Source organism: Scatophagus argus, chromosome 13 (genome assembly GCF_020382885.2).
Source record: "Scatophagus argus isolate fScaArg1 chromosome 13, fScaArg1.pri, whole genome shotgun sequence".
NCBI classification, from domain to species: domain Eukaryota; kingdom Metazoa; phylum Chordata; class Actinopteri; family Scatophagidae; genus Scatophagus; species Scatophagus argus.
Genome location: NC_058505.1, coordinates 670,001 through 688,657, shown reverse-complemented (window position 1 = coordinate 688,657; position 18,657 = coordinate 670,001). Strand labels below are relative to the sequence as shown.

The window sequence follows — 18,657 nt, the reverse complement described above, 5'->3', positions numbered from 1 at the left end:
GTATCAACAGTACAAATAAAAGAAGAAGTAAATAATGAGTATGATTATATGAGTGAAGTAAGAGCTGACCGATTATGGATCCAACATTCAGCATTTTTCCAATTACTGCAATCAGGGTATTTGTTTATTTTTTAGTCTGATTGCTGATAAAATAATTTAAAATGACAAATGCTCCACTTTGATGCATCATTACCCTGCAAAGTAAATTATACATGCAGTGTAGTAAAAAGTACAATATTTACTGCTAAAATGCAGTGGAAGTATGAAGTAATAGGAAATTACTTGAGTAAATGTGCTTACATTTCATCACTGAATGTGATACCTCAGTTACATTCCTAAAGATGGCTGACGCTTCTCCATGTCGTCCCACTGTACTGAAGTACAGTAATCTCAGATACGAGTGCTGCCATCTTGTCCTGGCAATGTCATTTGGAGCCAGAGTCTGTGCAGTAGTGATCGGGAGGTGGAGCCGCGGTATTGAGTTGCCACCCATACATCTGTGTGAGCCAATCAGGAGCAGTACGCAGCTGTCAGTCATGATATGTCAGTCCCCTTTTATAGTATGAAATAACTAATAAAAACCGAACTGATCAGAAAAATAAACACTTGAACACACATCAATGTGGTAAGAACATCCTAAAATGACAGAAACCACCTTACGGAAAAATTTATTTTATTTGTCATTTGACCTTTGAGTTTTTAGTTTGTCCCATCTGCTAACATAGAAGAGGAGGAGCTTATGAGCTGTACCGCAGTCAGCCACCAGGGGGCGTCTGGATGTTTGGCTTCACTTTAGGGAGCTCTTATGTCATCCATCTTTGTATACAGTCAGTGGATTTTTCAAATAAGAAATTTGGCAAATTTTCACCAGGATGTCACTTCCTCCTTGGGGCTTCTGCAGTTTCCTGCCCATGATGAAGGATTAAAACTCCATTAGCACAAAGCTGAGAACTTTTATTAGTTATTATTAGATGGTGGCTGTAAACCATAACAATTTCCTGCGGGATCAATAAAGTTCCTATCTTAAGTCCTCCAGTACACACTGCAGTGGCCTGTTAGCTGGGACCAACAACATTAAAAACTGCTTCTATGTGATCCACCACTCGTTCACAAACTGATTCCTGTAGTATTCTTTTATTATTCAAATGTTAAGTTTGGATTTACAGGCACAGGGGAACAAACAGGGTCATTCAGGTCCTTACAGGGCTGGAAACACGTCATCATGACAGAATGAAAATGCAGAACAGACGAGTCCTGCAGGATGTGCAGCACACGCAACACCACTGAAGACAACAGGCTGACGATACAAATAACTGGTTCATTATAACTTAAAATACTGTTTATACATCACGTGCGACTGTGCTGCGCATCCTGCAGAGCTGCCATCCAGATGGAGGGACAAACAGTGAACATTAAGGCTCTCTTTCACAGAAACAAACACTTAATATTTCATCTGCAGAGCTAATGTTCATCTTCAGAAGCTGTCAGCTGAGAAGTTTTTGAAACTTAAAAAAATCTCCAGTAGCGTCTGGCTCCGTTTAGCTGGATGAGAATCTGTTTCTACTCTGCTCAGGACCCGAACTTCAGAAAGACTCTGCTTCAGTACCGACGTGAGGGAGTGAGGACGACGAGGAACTTTGTGTGAAATAAATCATGGACGTCCTCGCTGGGACTGTGGTTATAGCTGAACTTTATATTAAGGCACAAAACACTAATTTATACAGTTAACTATTGTAGCAACACGTGACTGAGCGAGTGGACAGTCGACTGGACAAGTTCAGTAAGATGACTTGTGAGGAAGGAGACGTCCCACCTTTAAAACATGACCTGATTGGTAAAAATAAAAAATGTATTCAGTTAGGTTGAATTAAGGTGTGATAACCTACAGAACACAAATGAAAATATTGGCATCGCTATGAGGCAGCAACACTGAGCCTTGTATACAAGCAAGCATATTATAATAATGACATACCACAGACGTTATCATAGATATTTCTATATATTTAACCTGGAGGTTTCAGTTGATTGATTGTGACAGAACTTAACGTGGCTGTTTGCATGTTGGCGTTTCTTAAAATCAGCCAGTCCTGAATCATTTACGCATATTATTTACACAAAAAACAAATTCCTCACTCTATGTCATAATAAAAAACATTCACACAAAAATATAACATTTGAAATAATTATTAGCACCAGTGTATCAGATAAAATTCTTGCTACGCAAAATGTACAAAGTTGCATAGTGTTGTTGGATTTAGCCTGGAAGAAAGTGTTAACGTGTGATCGGTAAAAAACACCGGCGACAAGCAGCAACTTCTGAGAGAACGACGAGAACAGAAAAACGCTTGCAGTGTTAGAGCGTCAGTACATGAAATAGTGTTTGACTGTAGTGAGAAATGTACGAGACCATCCACTGAGCCCCTGAAGTCCTCAAACATGTTTTCATCTTGTGTGCACCGACATGGACGTCACGGGAACAAGACCGCGTCTGCCGACGCCGACCCGGGCTCCACCCGGCGTGGGAACAAGACTTTATAAACTGTTCTTTCTGGACTTGATATGCGCCAGCTGAGCGGGCTTGGCTCAACAACACGACCTGCTGCAGGTGTAAATACTGTTGAAGAAAAGAGAGGTAAAATACTTGTCCTCTGCTGTGTGTCAGCCATGCAGCTTTGGGAGGAACGAAGAGGAAAAAAGAGAGAGGATTCCTTCACTGTGTGGATTCTGAAAATAAAAACAAAAAGAAAAGACCACCAGGATGGCGACGCTCTAACCGTGTGCAGCCGTGTGTTCAGCGAGCTGAAACTGTAAAACTGAAGTAGCTGATGTGTCCCCCAGGCATGATGGGTAATGGCTGGCGAGACACAAAAAGTGTCAGGAACTTCCTGTGTGGTTTCTGCGTCTTCTTGCGGAGCAAACAGGTGCAGTCACGTCGGGTTTGTGGTTCTGGGTTTTTCTCTGAGGCTCTTCCACCTCTCTGCACGGCTTCTCTACGCCGCCAAGTTCATTCTACCGTGACCACGTCGCCACATCTAAAAAAACCAAAAAAAACTAAAGACAGGAAGAAAAACAAAAGCTGCTTCTCTTTTGTTAAAAACCGTGGAAGTGGCTTGAAATGTTGGCTTCTCTCTCGTGAAAGACAAGAAACAAAAAAAAGTTTAAAAAACTGTTTTGGTAAAAAGTTGGCATGTCTGCCCGAGTGTTAGATGTGGGGGGGGAGTGTGTGTGTGTGTGTGTGGGGGGGGGGGGGGGGGCATGGGGGAGGAGGAGGAGGAGGTTAAGGCCTCTCCAGAGACGCCGTGTTGAAGCAGCCGTCAGGCAACATGCTCTTGATGTCTCTGAGGTTGGCGATGTCGGCGCGGATCTCGCGGATCTGCCGGTCGTAGTCGTTGATCATGTCCTCCTGGGTCCGCGCCACGTCGTTCAGCTCCATCAGCTTCCTGTCCAGCTCGCTGTTGGCCATCTTGCTCTTGGCGCTCTTCAAGGACTCGTCGATCTGGTTCAGTTTGCTCAGGTCCACCTTGTCGATGTTTCCTGGAGCGGAGACAAAGGAGAAGATGAACCGCTTCAGACCTGCCGGCATCGTGATAATCAATCAGAACCAATCAGACAAAGACAAGACTGCTGGAAGTGACATGTGACAGGAGGAGTTCTGGGAACACAAAGTCCTTTCCACCAGTGAAGTTTGTCAGCTGAGGCTGGAAACCTGCAGGGACTGGTGGGAAGTCTTCCGTTTGCAGTAGGACTGCTTGAAGACAAACTGCACCTGAGGAGCTGTTAGCTTACGGCTGATAACAACATTATTATTCAGTTCATCCAATCTCTGATGGTTGTGTGATTTTGTTCAGTATTAGTTTTGCGGTGCCGAATGTGAGTCTGTATTCTCACCCAGCTGATCCAGCAGGGCGGTGATGGTGCTCAGAACCGTCTTCACGGCGCTCTTGGCCTTGCGGGCGTTGTCCTCTGCCTCCTTAGCGTTGTCTGATGCCTGAGGGACAGTAAACAGTGTTGATCCAACAGAAGCTGACTTTGAAGGCCTCTGAAACATCTCAGTTAAATCAGAGCAGATGCGGCTCGTACCATCCCAGCCATCATCATGTCCAGGTCAGCCTCAGCCTTCTTCCTGGCCAGCTCCTGCTCAGCAGCACTCAGCTGGTCCATCATGTCGCTGACCTCGTTGTCCAGCTTGGTGGTGTCCTGGAAGGCCTTCTCTGCGTCCTGCTTGGTCTTGGCTGAGCCCTGAGGGGACACAGGTTTGGTTTGCAGTAAGTAACCGACACATTTCCCAGTTAGCTGCAGACAGCAGGCTGCTGTTACTTCTTGTTGTACCTTCTGCACGTTGCTGGCGATCCTCTCGGCCTCCTCCGCCTTGTTCTTGGCCTCCCGGGCGTCGGCGGCTGCATTACCGAGCGCACCCTCTGCCTGTCTGGTCTTCTCGTTGGCGGCAATGATGGTGGCGTTGATGGCCGGGATCTTCTTCAAGGCATCCTCAGCAGCAGTCTTGTTGTCATTGACCCTCTTGTCAAAGTCTGCAGGAGGTTAGAAAAGGAACATTCAGACGAGACCTTGAAGAGATTTGGCTGATTTAACCGTCTGAACTGAGTCACTGTGCAACAAGAATCCCTCACAATCCCCTGAATTTACCCCGAAAGTACACCAAACATCTTAATCTCAGCCAGAGATCTTTAATCAAGAGCTTTCAAAGTATCAAAATTCCTGTAACATCAATCATCTGTCTGACTTGGACAGTTACATTTATGGTGCTTCGGGCAGTGAGACAGACAGGCAGACAGACGGGTACCTCTCAGGTCGTCCAGGATGCTCTCGGCCTCTCTGAATGTTGACTGACCCTTCTTCGCAGCCTCCTCAGCCAGAGCTTTGGCGGCGTCAGCTCGAGCCAAAAGCTGATCTGCAGTCTGTCAGACAGGAACAGGAACAGGAAATGACATCAACAGCTGGATGTACTCCGTCTCTGACTGGCTGGCGTGCGATCATCACTTGTCACAGATTTATGAAAGTCTTTTCACACTGGTTTACTGTACATTCAGATTCAGAGACGGTTTCAGTCTGCGGTCAGGATGGGTTAGCAGAGTTAGACGGGACGTAGTTTGAAAACATCCAACATACCTGCTGCTCACTTTTGCCTTTCTCCAGCAGTTTGCGGACTTCCTGCTCTTTGCCCTTCAGGTCGTCTCTGAGGTCATTGTAGTCCTTCTCCGTCTTATCGATCAGCTTGTCGAGGTCCGACGCCTCCTTCTTGATCTTACTGGCTTCATCCTAAAAACACAAAGACCAGTCAGTTATCCAGGAAATTAGAAAGACCACTTGATGTCAGGGAAGAGTTTGGTCTGAGAGAGCCACCTCCAACGCCTCGGTGTCAAACGGCGGGAGGTTGGTCAGGTTGGCGAAGATCTTCAGAGCTTTGTCTCCGGCTTCCTCAGCCTCGGCCTGGACCTTGTTTGCTTGTTTCTCCAGGTTCTTCGCCAGCTCCTTGGCCTCATTGTACCTGAACACAACGGTCAGAGCAGATGTTACATGAATCTGTGCGACGCTGAAGGTCTCGAGGAGGAAGCCTTGGCGCGACATACCTCTTGTTGAGCTCGTCAATCTCCTGACTCGTCTTGCCCTCTCCGTCCAGAGTCTTCAGCAGCAGGTTGTACGCTTTGGTCGATGTGTCGTTGGCGTCTTTGGCAATCTTCTCGATCTGGTCGGCGTCCATCTTGTGCCTGCACAGATTAGTTAGACTTTGCTGTTACGAGTTTCAACTTGCGTTGAAACGATATTTAACAACACAAACGGGAGAAACATCTCCTCAGACCGCCTACAGTGCTGCCACTGTGTTTGTGATGTCTTACTTGTCGGCCAGAGTTCGAGCCTCCTCAGCCAGCAGTGTCATGTTGTTTGGATCTCCGGTGCCGGTGGGGTGTTTGATGTCCTGCAGACGACATCGGCTTTGTTATTCAGGCTCTCTTGGACTAATAGTTACCGTGACAACAGTGACACCACTCACCACTTTGCTTACGGCGTCCTTGGCCTTGTCCAGCTCTTGCCGGGCTCGGTCAATCAGGCTCTCTGCGTCTCGGACTCGGTTGCGGGCGCGGTCGGCCTGCGTGCCGGTGTCGTCCACCGTGTTGCGGATGTTCTGCAGTCGGTTCCACTGGGTGGTCAGAGTGTTGTTGATGTTGTTCAGACGGTCCAGCAGACCTCGGTCGACATCTGCAGGGTAAAAGGTCAAGTTGAGCTGAGCTTGTTCCTGACAGCAGATCCGGTAAGGTTCTGAGACACGTTACCTTTGCTGGTCTGAGCCTCCTCCAACAGCTCCATGATGGCTCTCTCTGCCTCCTTCAGCCGATCCTCGAAGGCCTTATCGCTGACTGTGTCCTGACCCGAGCCGAGGTTATCGATCAGAGTCTGCAAGTCATGAAGTTTCTGCCTCTGCTGGTTCACCTGGAGAGAGAAGCAGTGCTTTAGTCGTCGTCTGCAGCCGAAGCATTAATGACATGTCATTAACGTGTCTCGGGACGCGGCCGTCCTCACCTTGTCTCTGACCAGGCTGTAGCAGGAGGGACACTGCTGGCAGCCCGGCGCCGAGCGGTTGTAGAAGTAGTTCTCCTCACACATGTCACATCGAGCGCCGACGAAGCCGGGGCGACATTCGCAGCGACCGTCCTCTTTACACTGACCCGACTGAGAGCCTTCGGGGTCGCAGTCGCAGGCTGCGGGTCAAAGACAGGAAGACGCTGAGAAAACACTGTGCACATGACCCTGACCCTGACCAACCACCGCACCGACAACCTCATCGCCTTACGTTTGCATCCCGACGAGCTGAAGCCAAAGAAGTTGGCCTCGCACCGTTCGCAGTGCAGGCCGGTGACGCCGGGTTGACACTCGCACTGGCCGGTGGCGATGTCACACTGACCATTGGTGGAGCCAATCGGATTGCAGTCACATCTGTGGAAATGAGGAGAATAAAACTGAGATCAAGAAGCAGCAGCAGGTCACTGCAGACGATCAGCCACAAGCTGCCGTTCTGAGGGGAGGACGGTGAGCTGACCGTTCGCAGCCGTTGCCGCTCTGCAGGTTGAAGAAGCCGGGCTGACAGGCACTGCAGTCGCGCTCGGCCACGTTGGGCAGACACTGACACTGACCGGTGACCTGAGAACAGCTGGTCTGTCGACCAACAGTCCCGAGTGGAGAGCAGGAGCAAGCTGAGGGCGAGCACAAAGAAACAGTCCGATCAGTCTGACAACAACGAAGACCGCCCAGATGATCGATTACAAACGGTCGCTTCTCTTATTAAGACTGTTGAGGACTTCCTCTTACGCTTGCACTTATCGGCGGGGTTGGCGGCCAGGGCGTTGCCGTAGAAGCCGTCCTTGCAGCGGTCACAGAAGAATCCGTTGGTGTTGTAGATGCACTTGAGGCACTCTCCGGTCTCGCGGTTGCAGTTGCCCACGGCATTGGGGTCGATGTTGTCGCTGCACTTGCAGGCGCGGCAGGCTCGGACCGGCCCGCTCTGACCCAGAGGGTCGCCAAAGAAACCGTCGTCACAGAGCTCGCAGCGCTTACCTGCATGCAGGTGGGCACAATGGGACATTCAGTCACAAAAAATAAAGTCACCCCCATCTCAAATCACGCTCTGGCAGACTGTCGGGGAGTGACAGACGGCTAACCTGCACAGGTGTGTACGTGTACCTGTGGTTCCTGTGGGACAGTTGGTGCAGACCACCTCTCCGGTTTTGAGGACGACAGCGCAGGTAGCTCCGGCCGGACAGGGGCAGGGCTGACAGTCACCTGATGTCCCCCGGGTGGCGTCGCCATAGAAACCGTCTTTACAGCGCTCACAGCTCAATCCGGCCGTGTTGTCCTGACAGTCGCAGGCTCCTGGACAGACAGACAGACAAGAGCCAATAAAGCAGTGATTATCCAGTCAGTAAACCAGGCTCTGACAGTCAGTCACCTGTCCATCGCTGGTCGTTACCTGTGTCGGGGTTGCAGGCGTCGCTGTGTCCGTTACAGTTGCAGGGCTCACAGGGGCTGAAGGCTCCGAGCTCCGGACGGGCGCGGCGATATCCCAGAGTGCACTGCTCACAGTGCTGACCCTGGTAACCCTGAGGACAGGTGCACTGCTCCACCCAGCGAGCCGGAACTCCTGGACCCCGCCTGGCCGTCACCAAGGAGACATCGTCAAGGTAACCGGCACCTGGAGAGACAGATTTGTTAGCCAACGACGTCTGAGCGCGCTGTACGTGAACGTGTTTCCCGCCGGCGTGTCGATGCGTTCGTACTCCTCTCGCTGTAGGTGCCTCGGATCTTGATGGCCGTCAGGTTGTGGAGAAGTTTCTGGAAGTCGGAGTAGCTGATGGTCGGCCTCCAGGGGTAGTCAGTGCTGTCGTGGAGCCTGAAGCAGAACCACAGGAACTTCAGTCTCACTTAATCCAGATGTACAGATCAGGACTAACAATCAACCAGATCATCAGAAGAGGATCACATCAAGTCACTCTGCAGATTTTCAAGACAAATAATCACCAAAACTCTGCCTAATCCTGATGTATGACAGCTTCTTAATCCAGATTATCAAAGGAATCCAAAGCCAGATGGTGATATTATGAGCAGGGATGAGTCTAACGAAATCCAGATTTAGTATTTCAAAATATGACGCCCACATTATGCCAAAAAAAGAGAAAAACTGAAACTAAAATCAAGATTAAGACATTCATCGTTGTAATTTCAAACCCGAAGAACAGATTACAGACCACAAACCACCGTAAAACTAGATTAAGATCAACTTTTGGGATATTTTACTATGTATTAATAACAATGGATAAATCAAAGGCAACTTTTCAGGTTCAGGTGTGCAAATTTGAACTGAAATCATGTGACTAAATCCAGATTAACAGATTATTCATGGAGTTCAGATTACAAACAGAAATCTGTCAGAAGCATCCAGATGACAGATTAAGGGCAAAAACAAACAGGATGAATGAAATCCTGGAAAACTAAAGAAGTAAAACATTTTCTAATAAAATGTTTTAGAACTTTATTATGCTTTTGTTTGATCCATAACCCTTTGAATTACATGTCGTTCATAATTTCATCGTGTGCTTCTGAATTATCAGCACATTTTAATCACAGATTAACCAGATGAGTTCATCTGACCGGCTTCAGACGTCTCACCTGAACACGTAGGTCTGCATGTTCTCGTTGGGGTACGCGTTGCCCTGGGCGATGAGGGGGACGGCCACCCTCAGGTTAGCTCCCTCCAGGACCAGATCCTCCGCCGACAGTCGGGTGTCCCGCCGGTCGACCCGGAAACTCAGGCTCAGGTCCTGTCCGAAACTCAGCATCTGGTTCCCCAAAAACTTATCTGTCAGGCACCAAAGCACAAGAAAGACATGGCTGACTGGTTCTGGTTCTGCCCCTGCAGTCTGAAGGAGCTCAGAGGTCTCTCTGGTCCGGTTCAGGTTTAGTGTCAGGATCACACTGGAGTTTGGCCAGGTGAGGGTGTGCGTGTGTGTGTACCTGGGGCTACGAAGTACATGGGGAAGTAGTCGTCTGCTATGAGGGAGATTTCCTGTCCACTGGGAGACCACTGGACTGGGACACTGGAGCCGTCACGCTGCTGTCCTGTCCACTGCTCATCATCTGACACACACACAATGCAGCAGTTTACACCAGTGACACACCTCACAACCTGGTTAAAGGTCCCTGCGTCTCGCCTGCAGGCTGTGTTACCTCTGTAGAAGGACGAGGTGATGACGTGGACGCTGAAGCCGTCGGCGCTGTCGCACACAGACGAGTGCTGGAAGCAGAAGCAGGGGGTGCAGCCCTGAGGGTTGTTGGGGTCCAGGTTGAAGTAACCTAATTTACACCTGAGGGACACAAACAGGTGAAGGCTCAGCCTGCGTGGCAGATCTGATGGCTCAGGATCACTTCATCTTTCTGCCTTTATGAACTAAAATGGCTCCTCCTGCTGCTGTGACTCTAGCTATTGTAACGTCCTTCTCTTCTTCCTGTCCTCCCTCCTTCTCTCCTTCCACTCTCTATCCTTCCTTACTTTCCTGAATCTGAGAACCAACATGTTGAGAGGTTTGGCCTGCAAACACATTTTATTGTGTGTGAGTGTTCAGATGTTGTCCCATCTTTTACTTTAGAGACGGCACTTTGTTTTCTACTGAGGCAGCAACATCCCAGAATAAAGGCTGTCTTGTACACCTGGAGACAGGTGAGCCGACTGCTGCCTGTTTGCTTATGTGACTGCTGCTGCTGGTCTCACCTGTTGAGAGACAGCTCTTCGTCGTTCATACACAACACACAAATACACAATTAAAACCTGCTGACAGCTAAACCGTGTGTGTGTGTGTGTGTGTGTGTGTGTGTGTGTTACCTGTCGCAGCTAAAGCCCTCCACGTTGTCTTTACAGCGACACTGTCCCGTGTTGACGTCACACTCCTGTGTGCTGCCAGAGGGCGAGCACGAACAAGGCCTGACCAAGACAGAGAGAGAGACAGGAAGAGTGTTACGTGTGTCTCAGGTGGACACGCCAGCAGAGGGCGCCCACAGGCAGTTTACTGGTTTACAGTCCACCTGAAGACTGAACACCACATATATGGATATGTTACTCCATCCACAAGATAAAGATACACATTCCAACAACTCCACAGGCTCCTGTCCAATAAAGTCACAATGACTTCTTTGATATTCACATTTCCACATGTGTTCAATACACAGCATGAAACATGGAGGTCAGACGAACTCTGAGCTGCTGGGGGAGGGGGGGGACTCTTCTTTCTACTTCCATGGAGCCAGGCTAACAGTTTCCCCCTGCTCCCAGTCTCTGTGCTAAGCTAGGCTAACAGCTTCCCTTCGCTCCTGGTCATTGTGCTAAGCTAGGCTAACAGTTTCCCCCTGCTCCCAGTCTCTGTGCTAAGCTAGGCTAACAGCTTCCCTCTGCTCCTGGTCTTTGTGCTAAGCTAGGCTAACAATTTTCCCTTAAAGTTGAAGGTGATGTCTTCAGATGTCATGTTTTGTCCATCCCACAAACCATAAGAGATTCAGTTTAACATCACGGAGGGTGGAGGAAACCTGAGTGATTCATTAACTTAACGTTTCAGCTCTACTGATGCAGAGACAAAACTAAAATCCAGCTTCTCATCTGACTTAGGGGAGCAGAGAGATGGAGGAGGATTTACAGGAACAGCGAACTGTTCCTTTAAAGCTGGACTACAGGATTTTGGGACATTTTCTCTGGACATAATCCAAAATAATCCACAGTCTGACAACATCGGGCGCACAAGTCTTGTAGCCCTACTGAAGTCCAGTCATTTTTCAGCGTGTTTTGGTGCAGCTGGAGGCCTGTCAGAGCGTACCTGCAGCCGGCCTCCGTCAGACTGTGGTAACCCGGCTGGCAGCGGTCACACTTCTCTCCGGTCACCCCTGGTTTACACGCACACACACCTCTGTTGTCGCACTGAGGAGACTCGGAGCCTGTAACACACACACACACACACAAACCGTCAGCACGTTAACCTTCAACCACGTGCAAACAATCAGCTCTCATGAACAAACTGTTACAGAACAGATCTGGTGTCACTGGGACCCAGCTGGTTCACATTATCCAGCTGTTAGCTGCTGTGTTCCACCACCAAAACCACAAGGTTCACTCCGCTGGTTTACACGTTTTCAGTTTAACTACAGCTTATGTTCACTGAGCGGTTTTACAATCACAACATCAGATTTTTTTAACAATTTCCTGCCCTCCTTGGCAATAGAAAAAACATTTTGTACGGAAATGATCACAAAAACTAAATGTACAGTGCCGAACTGCGTTTGTTTCATTTCTGTGAAGGTCAGTTTGCAGACTCACTGTTCATCACTCACTCCTGGTGCGTTCACGTGTTTGTGGGAAAATCCAATATCAAACTGAAGAGTGAAAGTTCATTTTTAATCTTTGGATAACAAAAAATCTGCTAATTCATAGTCATGATCACACGTTTAACATAAAACTGAAGTTAGCAGTTAGTTAGCTTAGCTTAGCATAAAGACTGGAAACAGTGGCAAACAGCTAGCCTGACCCAATCAGAAGCTATTAAATGTTTTTGTGGTGTTACAGGTGGTTATAACATCTAAGCTAGCCTTTTCCATTCTTTGTGTCCAGCTAAGCTAAGCTATGCTAAGGTAAGCTAAGCTAACTGGCTGCAGTCAAACACTGAAAGGACAGAAAACAGGCAGAGGGCAAGAAAACAAATAAGAACTTTTCTGAAAAAGTCAAACTGTTCCTTTAGCTCAAGGTGCGATCGGATCTTATTGTCTTTATCAGGTTATGGACCTTTTGGTCATGTGACTGCAGGTGCTGATGGCCATGAGACACAGGTAGTGCTTGGAAGTGTCCTGAACTCACCGACGGTGTTGCAGCCGCAGGGCAGGCAGCGGCTGCCGCTCTGGTCTCTGTAGTAGTTGTCGAGGCAGCGCTCGCAGTTGGGGCCGTCGGTGTTGTCGGCGCAGTTTGAGCAGTGGCCGCCGTGACCCGTGGCCCGGTACAACTCTGCATCGAAGTAGCACTCAGAGCTCTTCCCATTACAGTCACAGGCTGAGGGAGGGACAGAATTCACTTAGTCCAGTCCAGAAAAAAGCACCATGTAAATTTATCTTTGTACTACAGGTTTCAGTGCAGTAAAGGAGCAGGCGAGACAGTACAACAGTACAACTGATGTAGTTCTGCTCAGTCACTCACTTGGGCAGTGACAGTGGCTTTAAAGCAGTAGTACTAAAGCAGTAACATGTAGTTCTGTCAGGTCCAGGTACCAACTGAGCCGCACAGGGTGAGTAAAAACTGGACGTGACAGTTAAAAGCAGGGTTAGATAAACGAGGTGAGAACTGCTGGACTTCAACATGTTCCTGAGCTATCAGGTTCCTCCAGTTTCCTGTGCTGATGAGAGCGCCGGATTAACTGGACTGTGGGAGAAGAAAAACACGAATATTCCCTGAACTCGGTTAGTCATGCATCTGCACTGTGATATAGGAACTACAGCTCCCACAATCCCCCAGAGACCAACGTGACTAATGCTAAAGATTTCCCCCCTCTGGCTGGCCTGGGATCATCATCATGTGATCTGTTCTGCAGATCACATCTGACTGTTTCTTACTTTTGCACTTTTATTTCTTTTATGGTCTTTACTTGAGCTGTTTGCTGTTACTGGCAGTCGCTAACAGTAATGCGGTCGAAGCTGCAGTAAAGCGCTGTGGACGAGTTCGGGCGACTCACGCAGACACTCGTTGGCGTTGTCGGCGGTGGCCCTCCTCCACGGCCGGTCGTTGTAGAAGGGTTTGCAGACGCTGCAGTCGTCGCCCTCCGTGTTGTGTTTGCAGTTGCACACCAGCTGTCCTCCGCTGTTCTTCACACACTCGCTGGCATGGCCGTTACACTTACACCTGAGAGCACAGACACACACCTGTTAAACCTGGACCTGAAGCCTGCACTCCTCTCTGCCTCGTCACTAAGAGAACAGCTGAAGAGGACTTCTGGTCAGTGATGCTGGCCTTCTGTCAGGCTCTTCGGCTTCATGTTATCTCTGAAAACAGACACAAAGCCTGTCGGTTTTAACCCCAGCAGACCGTGTGGTGTTGGTGTTGTTGTTGGAGGCTCCACAGGAAGGTTCTGTTACACTTCCGTGGGGGGGAAGAGCCCCTAGCGACAGGACAGGACCTGCTCAGCAGCCACCTTTGGTGATTGTCTCAGGTGTTTCTTGGCACAGAGTTGTGGAAAAACTGACGGCAAGGAGGAGGACTGAAGCATTAAAGAGACTGTCAACACCGAGCGACTGCTGCAGAGCATATAAAGTGAACCTGTGTTTTATTTTCAGGCTGGTTAGTACGATAAAAAGCTCCTGTGTGTGTGTGTGTTTGCACAGACCTACAAAGACACCTGACACACACTTTGTGCATCACATTCAGTGTTCACACTCCACACTCACTTCCTGTCCCGTTCTTACCTTCTGAAATGAACTTACAAATTAACATGAAGTTTATCTCATCTGTCGTTAGCGACCAGACACGGACAAAACACACACACACAGACTCTGAGCCCAGTGTGCTGCTGTTTTGGACCGGGACAGTCTCGTGTCCAGCACAGGACGTCTGAGAGGAATCTAATCCAGGGCCTCGGATTCAGATCTGCCCCTGAGCTGCTGAGAGTTCAGATAAATCAGGGTGGAGCTGACGGAGGGGACGGCTCCTCCTTGGATAAATAAAGGTTCAGTTCTGCAGCTCTGACAGGTGCTCGGGACTCGGCCCTTTTCTTCCACTCGTCATGGCGGTGGGTCCTCCCCTTCCCGGTTACTCTGTAATCCAGCCCTGCCAGCCAGGAATGCCAGGAATGCAGGCTGTGTAATGGAAATGTGCTCCACATTTCAAACAGACTGTGGCTGTGGAGGCCATGCAGCGGCGGCCTGTTTAACGCTCTCGTAACGCCTGTCAAAACCTTTTTTTTCAGACAGGCAGGAAAAGGAGATCTTATGTGGACTCCTGTACAGGCCACAGGGAAGCCGAGCACACGGTGACGCATCAAGACCAGGACCCACAAAACCGAGCAGGAAAGTGTCCTTTGTCTGAGCAGGTTCCATGAAGCCCAGGCTGCTCAGACTTGTCCACACTCACATGTAAACAAGACAAAAGCTCCTCTTTCAGATTCCTTCTCGTTCTGCAGCACAAAAACCTGATGGATGGATCACAATATTCCCTAAACCTGCTCATTTCTTAACTCCTCTCTTACCTTCCTCCCACGGCGAAGTCAGAGATGGCGTAGTAGTACGACTTGAGGACCTTGGGGTCGTTGAAAACCTCGTCCCCGAACGTGTTGAGCCTGTTCAGGGTCACTCTGATGTCGGTGGCCGTCACCCAGTCCTGCGAGAGACACAACATGGACGCGCTGTTAGAGACACCAATAGGAACAACATCATCTGCCTTTGAACGGAAAGAATCAGTCAGAGTCATCGCTGCTTCCAAACATCTGCCTGAGCGCTCAGAACTCACAGGGACAAATCAGACAGTGAACGCAGCTGGACTCATAGACTGGATGTGGACCACCTGAACGCAGAGTCTGATTGTTTTGTGGCAGCTTTCATGGCGTCTAATTATCAGTGAACACAAAGCGCAGCTGAGGCCGATGGGGACGCAAATCTGTAGCTCGTTTGCTTGTTTAATTGTTTGTTTGTTTGTTTGCTGGGAGGTGAGAGTAAATAAAAAAGATAAATAAGTGCAGAGAAATGTCTTTAGAAAATCTGGATCTGAATGGAATGCAATATAAAACAGTAGTTAACGAACAGTCCCTGAATGCACCTTGTGGAGTTCAGTCAGTCAGCAGACGGAGGCGGACATCTGCATTTCAGGGACGAGAGGGAAGTCGGGTTAAGACGAGATGGCGTCTCCAAAGCCTGAATGTCCTCAGCTCCACTAAAACAAAACGAGCGTCTGAACGACAGGCAGCAGCTGACGAGACGCCTCAGTCTGACCGAAACGCCGCGGAGGCGAAGCAAACAGATGTGCTGTTAAACATCCTGCACATGTGGACGCTCAGTTTTCTGCTCTCAGGCTGTGGGAAACACTGAAGCACTGTGACGCAACAGCATCACATTTTTCACAAAACGGAATTTATTTTCTTGGCGTTACGACAGGAGGCTCGGGGGGAGAGAATTACTGAAGGACACCTGCTCGGTTTATCGGAGGACAAAGAAAGTTAGCCAACATCCCGCCTGTGTGAAAGGCTCATGGGAAAGCGAAGGCCTGCGATAGCTTTGTTCAGTATCAGCAGGAAGCTTATCGGGCAGCGAGTGAGCTCAGCTGCTGAGGACAAACGGCTCAGAGCCAGCAGGCCGCCTTCTTCCTGTCCTCCTCCCTGAACGTTAGACCTGAACACAGACGGGGAAACGGGGGCAAATAAGAGCTTCGTGACGCATTCTCGGCTTTCCAAACGCCTCCCCGAGCTCTCCTGAAAAACGTTCCCGCTTCCAACCTCGTGAGGAGACTGAAAATCCTCCCGTCAGAAGACAAACAGCAGATACGCTTCACGTCTCCAAGGTGGACAAATAAAGGAGGGCTTTTAGGACACGAATGTGCTCGTGTAAGCGCTGAGGTCAGAGGGGACAGCAGCTCGCCGGCTTTGTGTGCGGATCTCGTTCAGGCCGAGCGTTCGCTGCGTTCATACGCCCACTCAGGCAAACTTCGGCCTCCTCCTGTGACTTGGCGCACTGATGTCAAATCCTGGCAGGACTGCTGGAACACATTTGTGATTCGCCCACCAGTTGCTCAAAGCTGCTTCACGCAGGGTTTGAAACAGGAAGTCACAAAAGGCTCTGATTTGACCGTCATTCCTATCGTTAACAGTTTGCTCACCATCTTCATCACTAAGACTGATTATCTCTCGTGTTGTAAACAAACACAGAATTAGAAAAATAAAGACTCAGCTTTTGTCTGCACCAATCAGAGAGGAGGCTGGGAGGCGTCAGCAGCTCAGGCTGGCTGGCATCGAGAGTTCATCTGCTTCTAACTGATCTCAGGTCAGTCTTTCCTCTGAGCTGAAGCTAAATAAACTTGTTCCTGTGAAGGGAGGCCTGAGTTTCCTCTTCTCCCGGGTCACTTCCTCCAGCTGCCCCCGGAGGAGCCGGGACATTCCCAGGCCAGATGGGATGTGTAATCCTTGCAGTTCTGGCTCCGGTCCCGGGTCTCCTCCCAGATCGACAAGCCTCCAGAGGCATCCAGGAGCCGTCCAATCAGATGAAGTAGAGCAGCTGACTCCTGTTCCTGCGCAGAGCGAGCGCTTCTATGAATGATCATTACATTACACGCTCAGGCAAAGCAAATAAATAATGAAGTGGTGGTGATGTGATTGTTGTTGGGTCTGGACCAAACAACGTGATCTGGATTTCCTGTCCCACCCAGGACGTCTCTGTGTGGACAGGAGGGTCCATACGGGTGAGTGGAGTTCCTGAAATGTTCCAGCTCCTTCCCCTGCTGCAACTGCAGGACGTCCGTCTGCTGCCAGACTCTAACAGCAGACAGCCTGTTCTGGTTCTGATGAAGGCCCGTCATTGTGGAGAACCGTTCTGCAGCTGCTCTCTCAGCAGGTCGGTCTCCTGCAGCCGACCCGTCACGCCAGACCTTCTCTTTTTATGATTCATGGAGAGTAAGCTGTGGTTGGCCCAGCAGCTGCAGCTCGTCGGTCTGTCCGGTCCAGCAGCTGCAGCTCGTCGGTCTGTCCGGTCCAGCAGCTGCAGCTCGTCGGTCTGTCCGGTCCAGCAGCTCGTCGGTCTGTCCGGTCCAGCAGCTGCAGCTCGTCGGTCTGTCCGGTCCAGGAAGCTGCTGCAGGTTCTCGGCTGAGTCAACATGTTTAAACTGCACAGAACATTTGTTGGCCATCAATCACACGCAGCTCTGAGCCGCCTCGGCTGATGTCAGGGGCTCCTTGGGAACCACAAACATCCAGCTGAGCTGCAGCCTGGGAGCAAATACACTGACCGAGTAGAAGTACTGCAGACACGTGAGTGTACTTCTCGCTCCCCTGCGTTTCAGGGATTCTTACATGACCGTACAGTCGAGGATCGCCACACGGCAGACCGAGCGGAGCTGAGCTCGCTGCTAAGCGGACTACAGCAGCTGATTCAGGAGGTGTCTGTGCTGCTGTGTGATAACTGACTGCAGATCAGCTGAGCAGGCCTCCTCTGCTCCCTCAGAGGTCTGAGCTGTCTCGCTTTGGTTCAACGGCGCAAATCTGCAAAGTGACCTCAGGCCGACGAGCGAATCCACTGAGACGCCAGACTGAAGCGGCTGAAGCGACTTTGTGTTTTGGTTGGTGCGACTCGGCCTCGAGGTCGGCTCAGGTTCACGGTTTCCTTCCTGTGAACAAGTCGCCAACACATTCAGCTGATCCTCCATCAGCTTCAGCTCTGCCTTCCGCACAGACCCGAGCTGATGTGGAATCAGGAAACATTTGAAGCTTGTTACTCCGTGGACTGGGACGCCCTGAGGGGACATGTCTGATGCCAGGACATCACTTCGGCCGGTTTGTCTCACACGGCTCGAGCGGAAGACGCCGCTGCTCAGTGAACCGACGGTGACCTCAGCTGAACACGCAGACGGATTCTGCAGCTCGTCCAAACACGTGTCCTCTTGGACGGTTTCACCAATCTGACCGTCCAGAGCTGAAGCTCTCAGCCCTCAGGCACGCGATGCCTGCGACACGGCGGCTCCAACAGACGCCACTTTATTTTAAGAGGTTGGGAATAAAAGTGAGTGACTGCGGTCAGCACCCAAACCGGCTGTGCAGGTGGACCCTCTCAGCTGGCGGCGAGCTGACAGACAGCAGGAAGGTCAGGGAGCGAGCGACAAACAGCCGTGTGACGCCTCCAAACGGCTTCGGTATAAATAGCTTCGTGCCGAAGAGTCAAATAAGGAAGTTTACAGCTGAGCGCCGGAGCTAAATGTGTTCATTTACACCGAGGAGAAGCTCAGCGACGGACAGGAAGGAGGACCGAGAGACACGCCCGGGAAGCCTCGCCGCTCACAGCGTGCAGAGACAGTGGAGGGAAAATCCAGTGAAGGAATGAAAACACAGCATCTGCTTTCAGAGAACACACACACACACACACAGAGAGAACACACAC

General features: G+C 50.0%; 1 protein-coding gene across 1 annotated transcript in view; it reads right to left on the bottom strand.

Moving 5' to 3' along the window:
* Window positions 1-1,118: 1,118 nt before the first annotated feature.
* lamc1 (laminin, gamma 1) overlaps window positions 1,119-18,657 on the bottom strand; it is a 34,303-nt gene continuing 16,764 nt past the window's right edge. The window contains exons 3-28 of the mRNA XM_046407888.1: window positions 14,772-14,902; window positions 13,266-13,432; window positions 12,401-12,589; window positions 11,370-11,487; window positions 10,388-10,486; window positions 9,736-9,872; window positions 9,523-9,645; window positions 9,178-9,367; window positions 8,289-8,401; window positions 7,982-8,203; window positions 7,696-7,884; window positions 7,324-7,569; window positions 7,055-7,208; window positions 6,809-6,951; window positions 6,538-6,716; window positions 6,291-6,447; window positions 6,011-6,216; window positions 5,856-5,935; window positions 5,589-5,726; window positions 5,362-5,506; window positions 5,128-5,277; window positions 4,802-4,916; window positions 4,330-4,529; window positions 4,081-4,239; window positions 3,889-3,988; window positions 1,119-3,534 (exon numbers count right to left, since the gene is read on the bottom strand). Of these exons, the coding sequence (XP_046263844.1) occupies window positions 3,278-3,534; window positions 3,889-3,988; window positions 4,081-4,239; window positions 4,330-4,529; window positions 4,802-4,916; window positions 5,128-5,277; window positions 5,362-5,506; window positions 5,589-5,726; window positions 5,856-5,935; window positions 6,011-6,216; window positions 6,291-6,447; window positions 6,538-6,716; window positions 6,809-6,951; window positions 7,055-7,208; window positions 7,324-7,569; window positions 7,696-7,884; window positions 7,982-8,203; window positions 8,289-8,401; window positions 9,178-9,367; window positions 9,523-9,645; window positions 9,736-9,872; window positions 10,388-10,486; window positions 11,370-11,487; window positions 12,401-12,589; window positions 13,266-13,432; window positions 14,772-14,902 (4,107 nt within the window). The 3' untranslated portion in view covers window positions 1,119-3,277. The remainder of the gene's footprint in view (window positions 3,535-3,888; window positions 3,989-4,080; window positions 4,240-4,329; window positions 4,530-4,801; window positions 4,917-5,127; window positions 5,278-5,361; window positions 5,507-5,588; window positions 5,727-5,855; window positions 5,936-6,010; window positions 6,217-6,290; window positions 6,448-6,537; window positions 6,717-6,808; window positions 6,952-7,054; window positions 7,209-7,323; window positions 7,570-7,695; window positions 7,885-7,981; window positions 8,204-8,288; window positions 8,402-9,177; window positions 9,368-9,522; window positions 9,646-9,735; window positions 9,873-10,387; window positions 10,487-11,369; window positions 11,488-12,400; window positions 12,590-13,265; window positions 13,433-14,771; window positions 14,903-18,657) is intronic.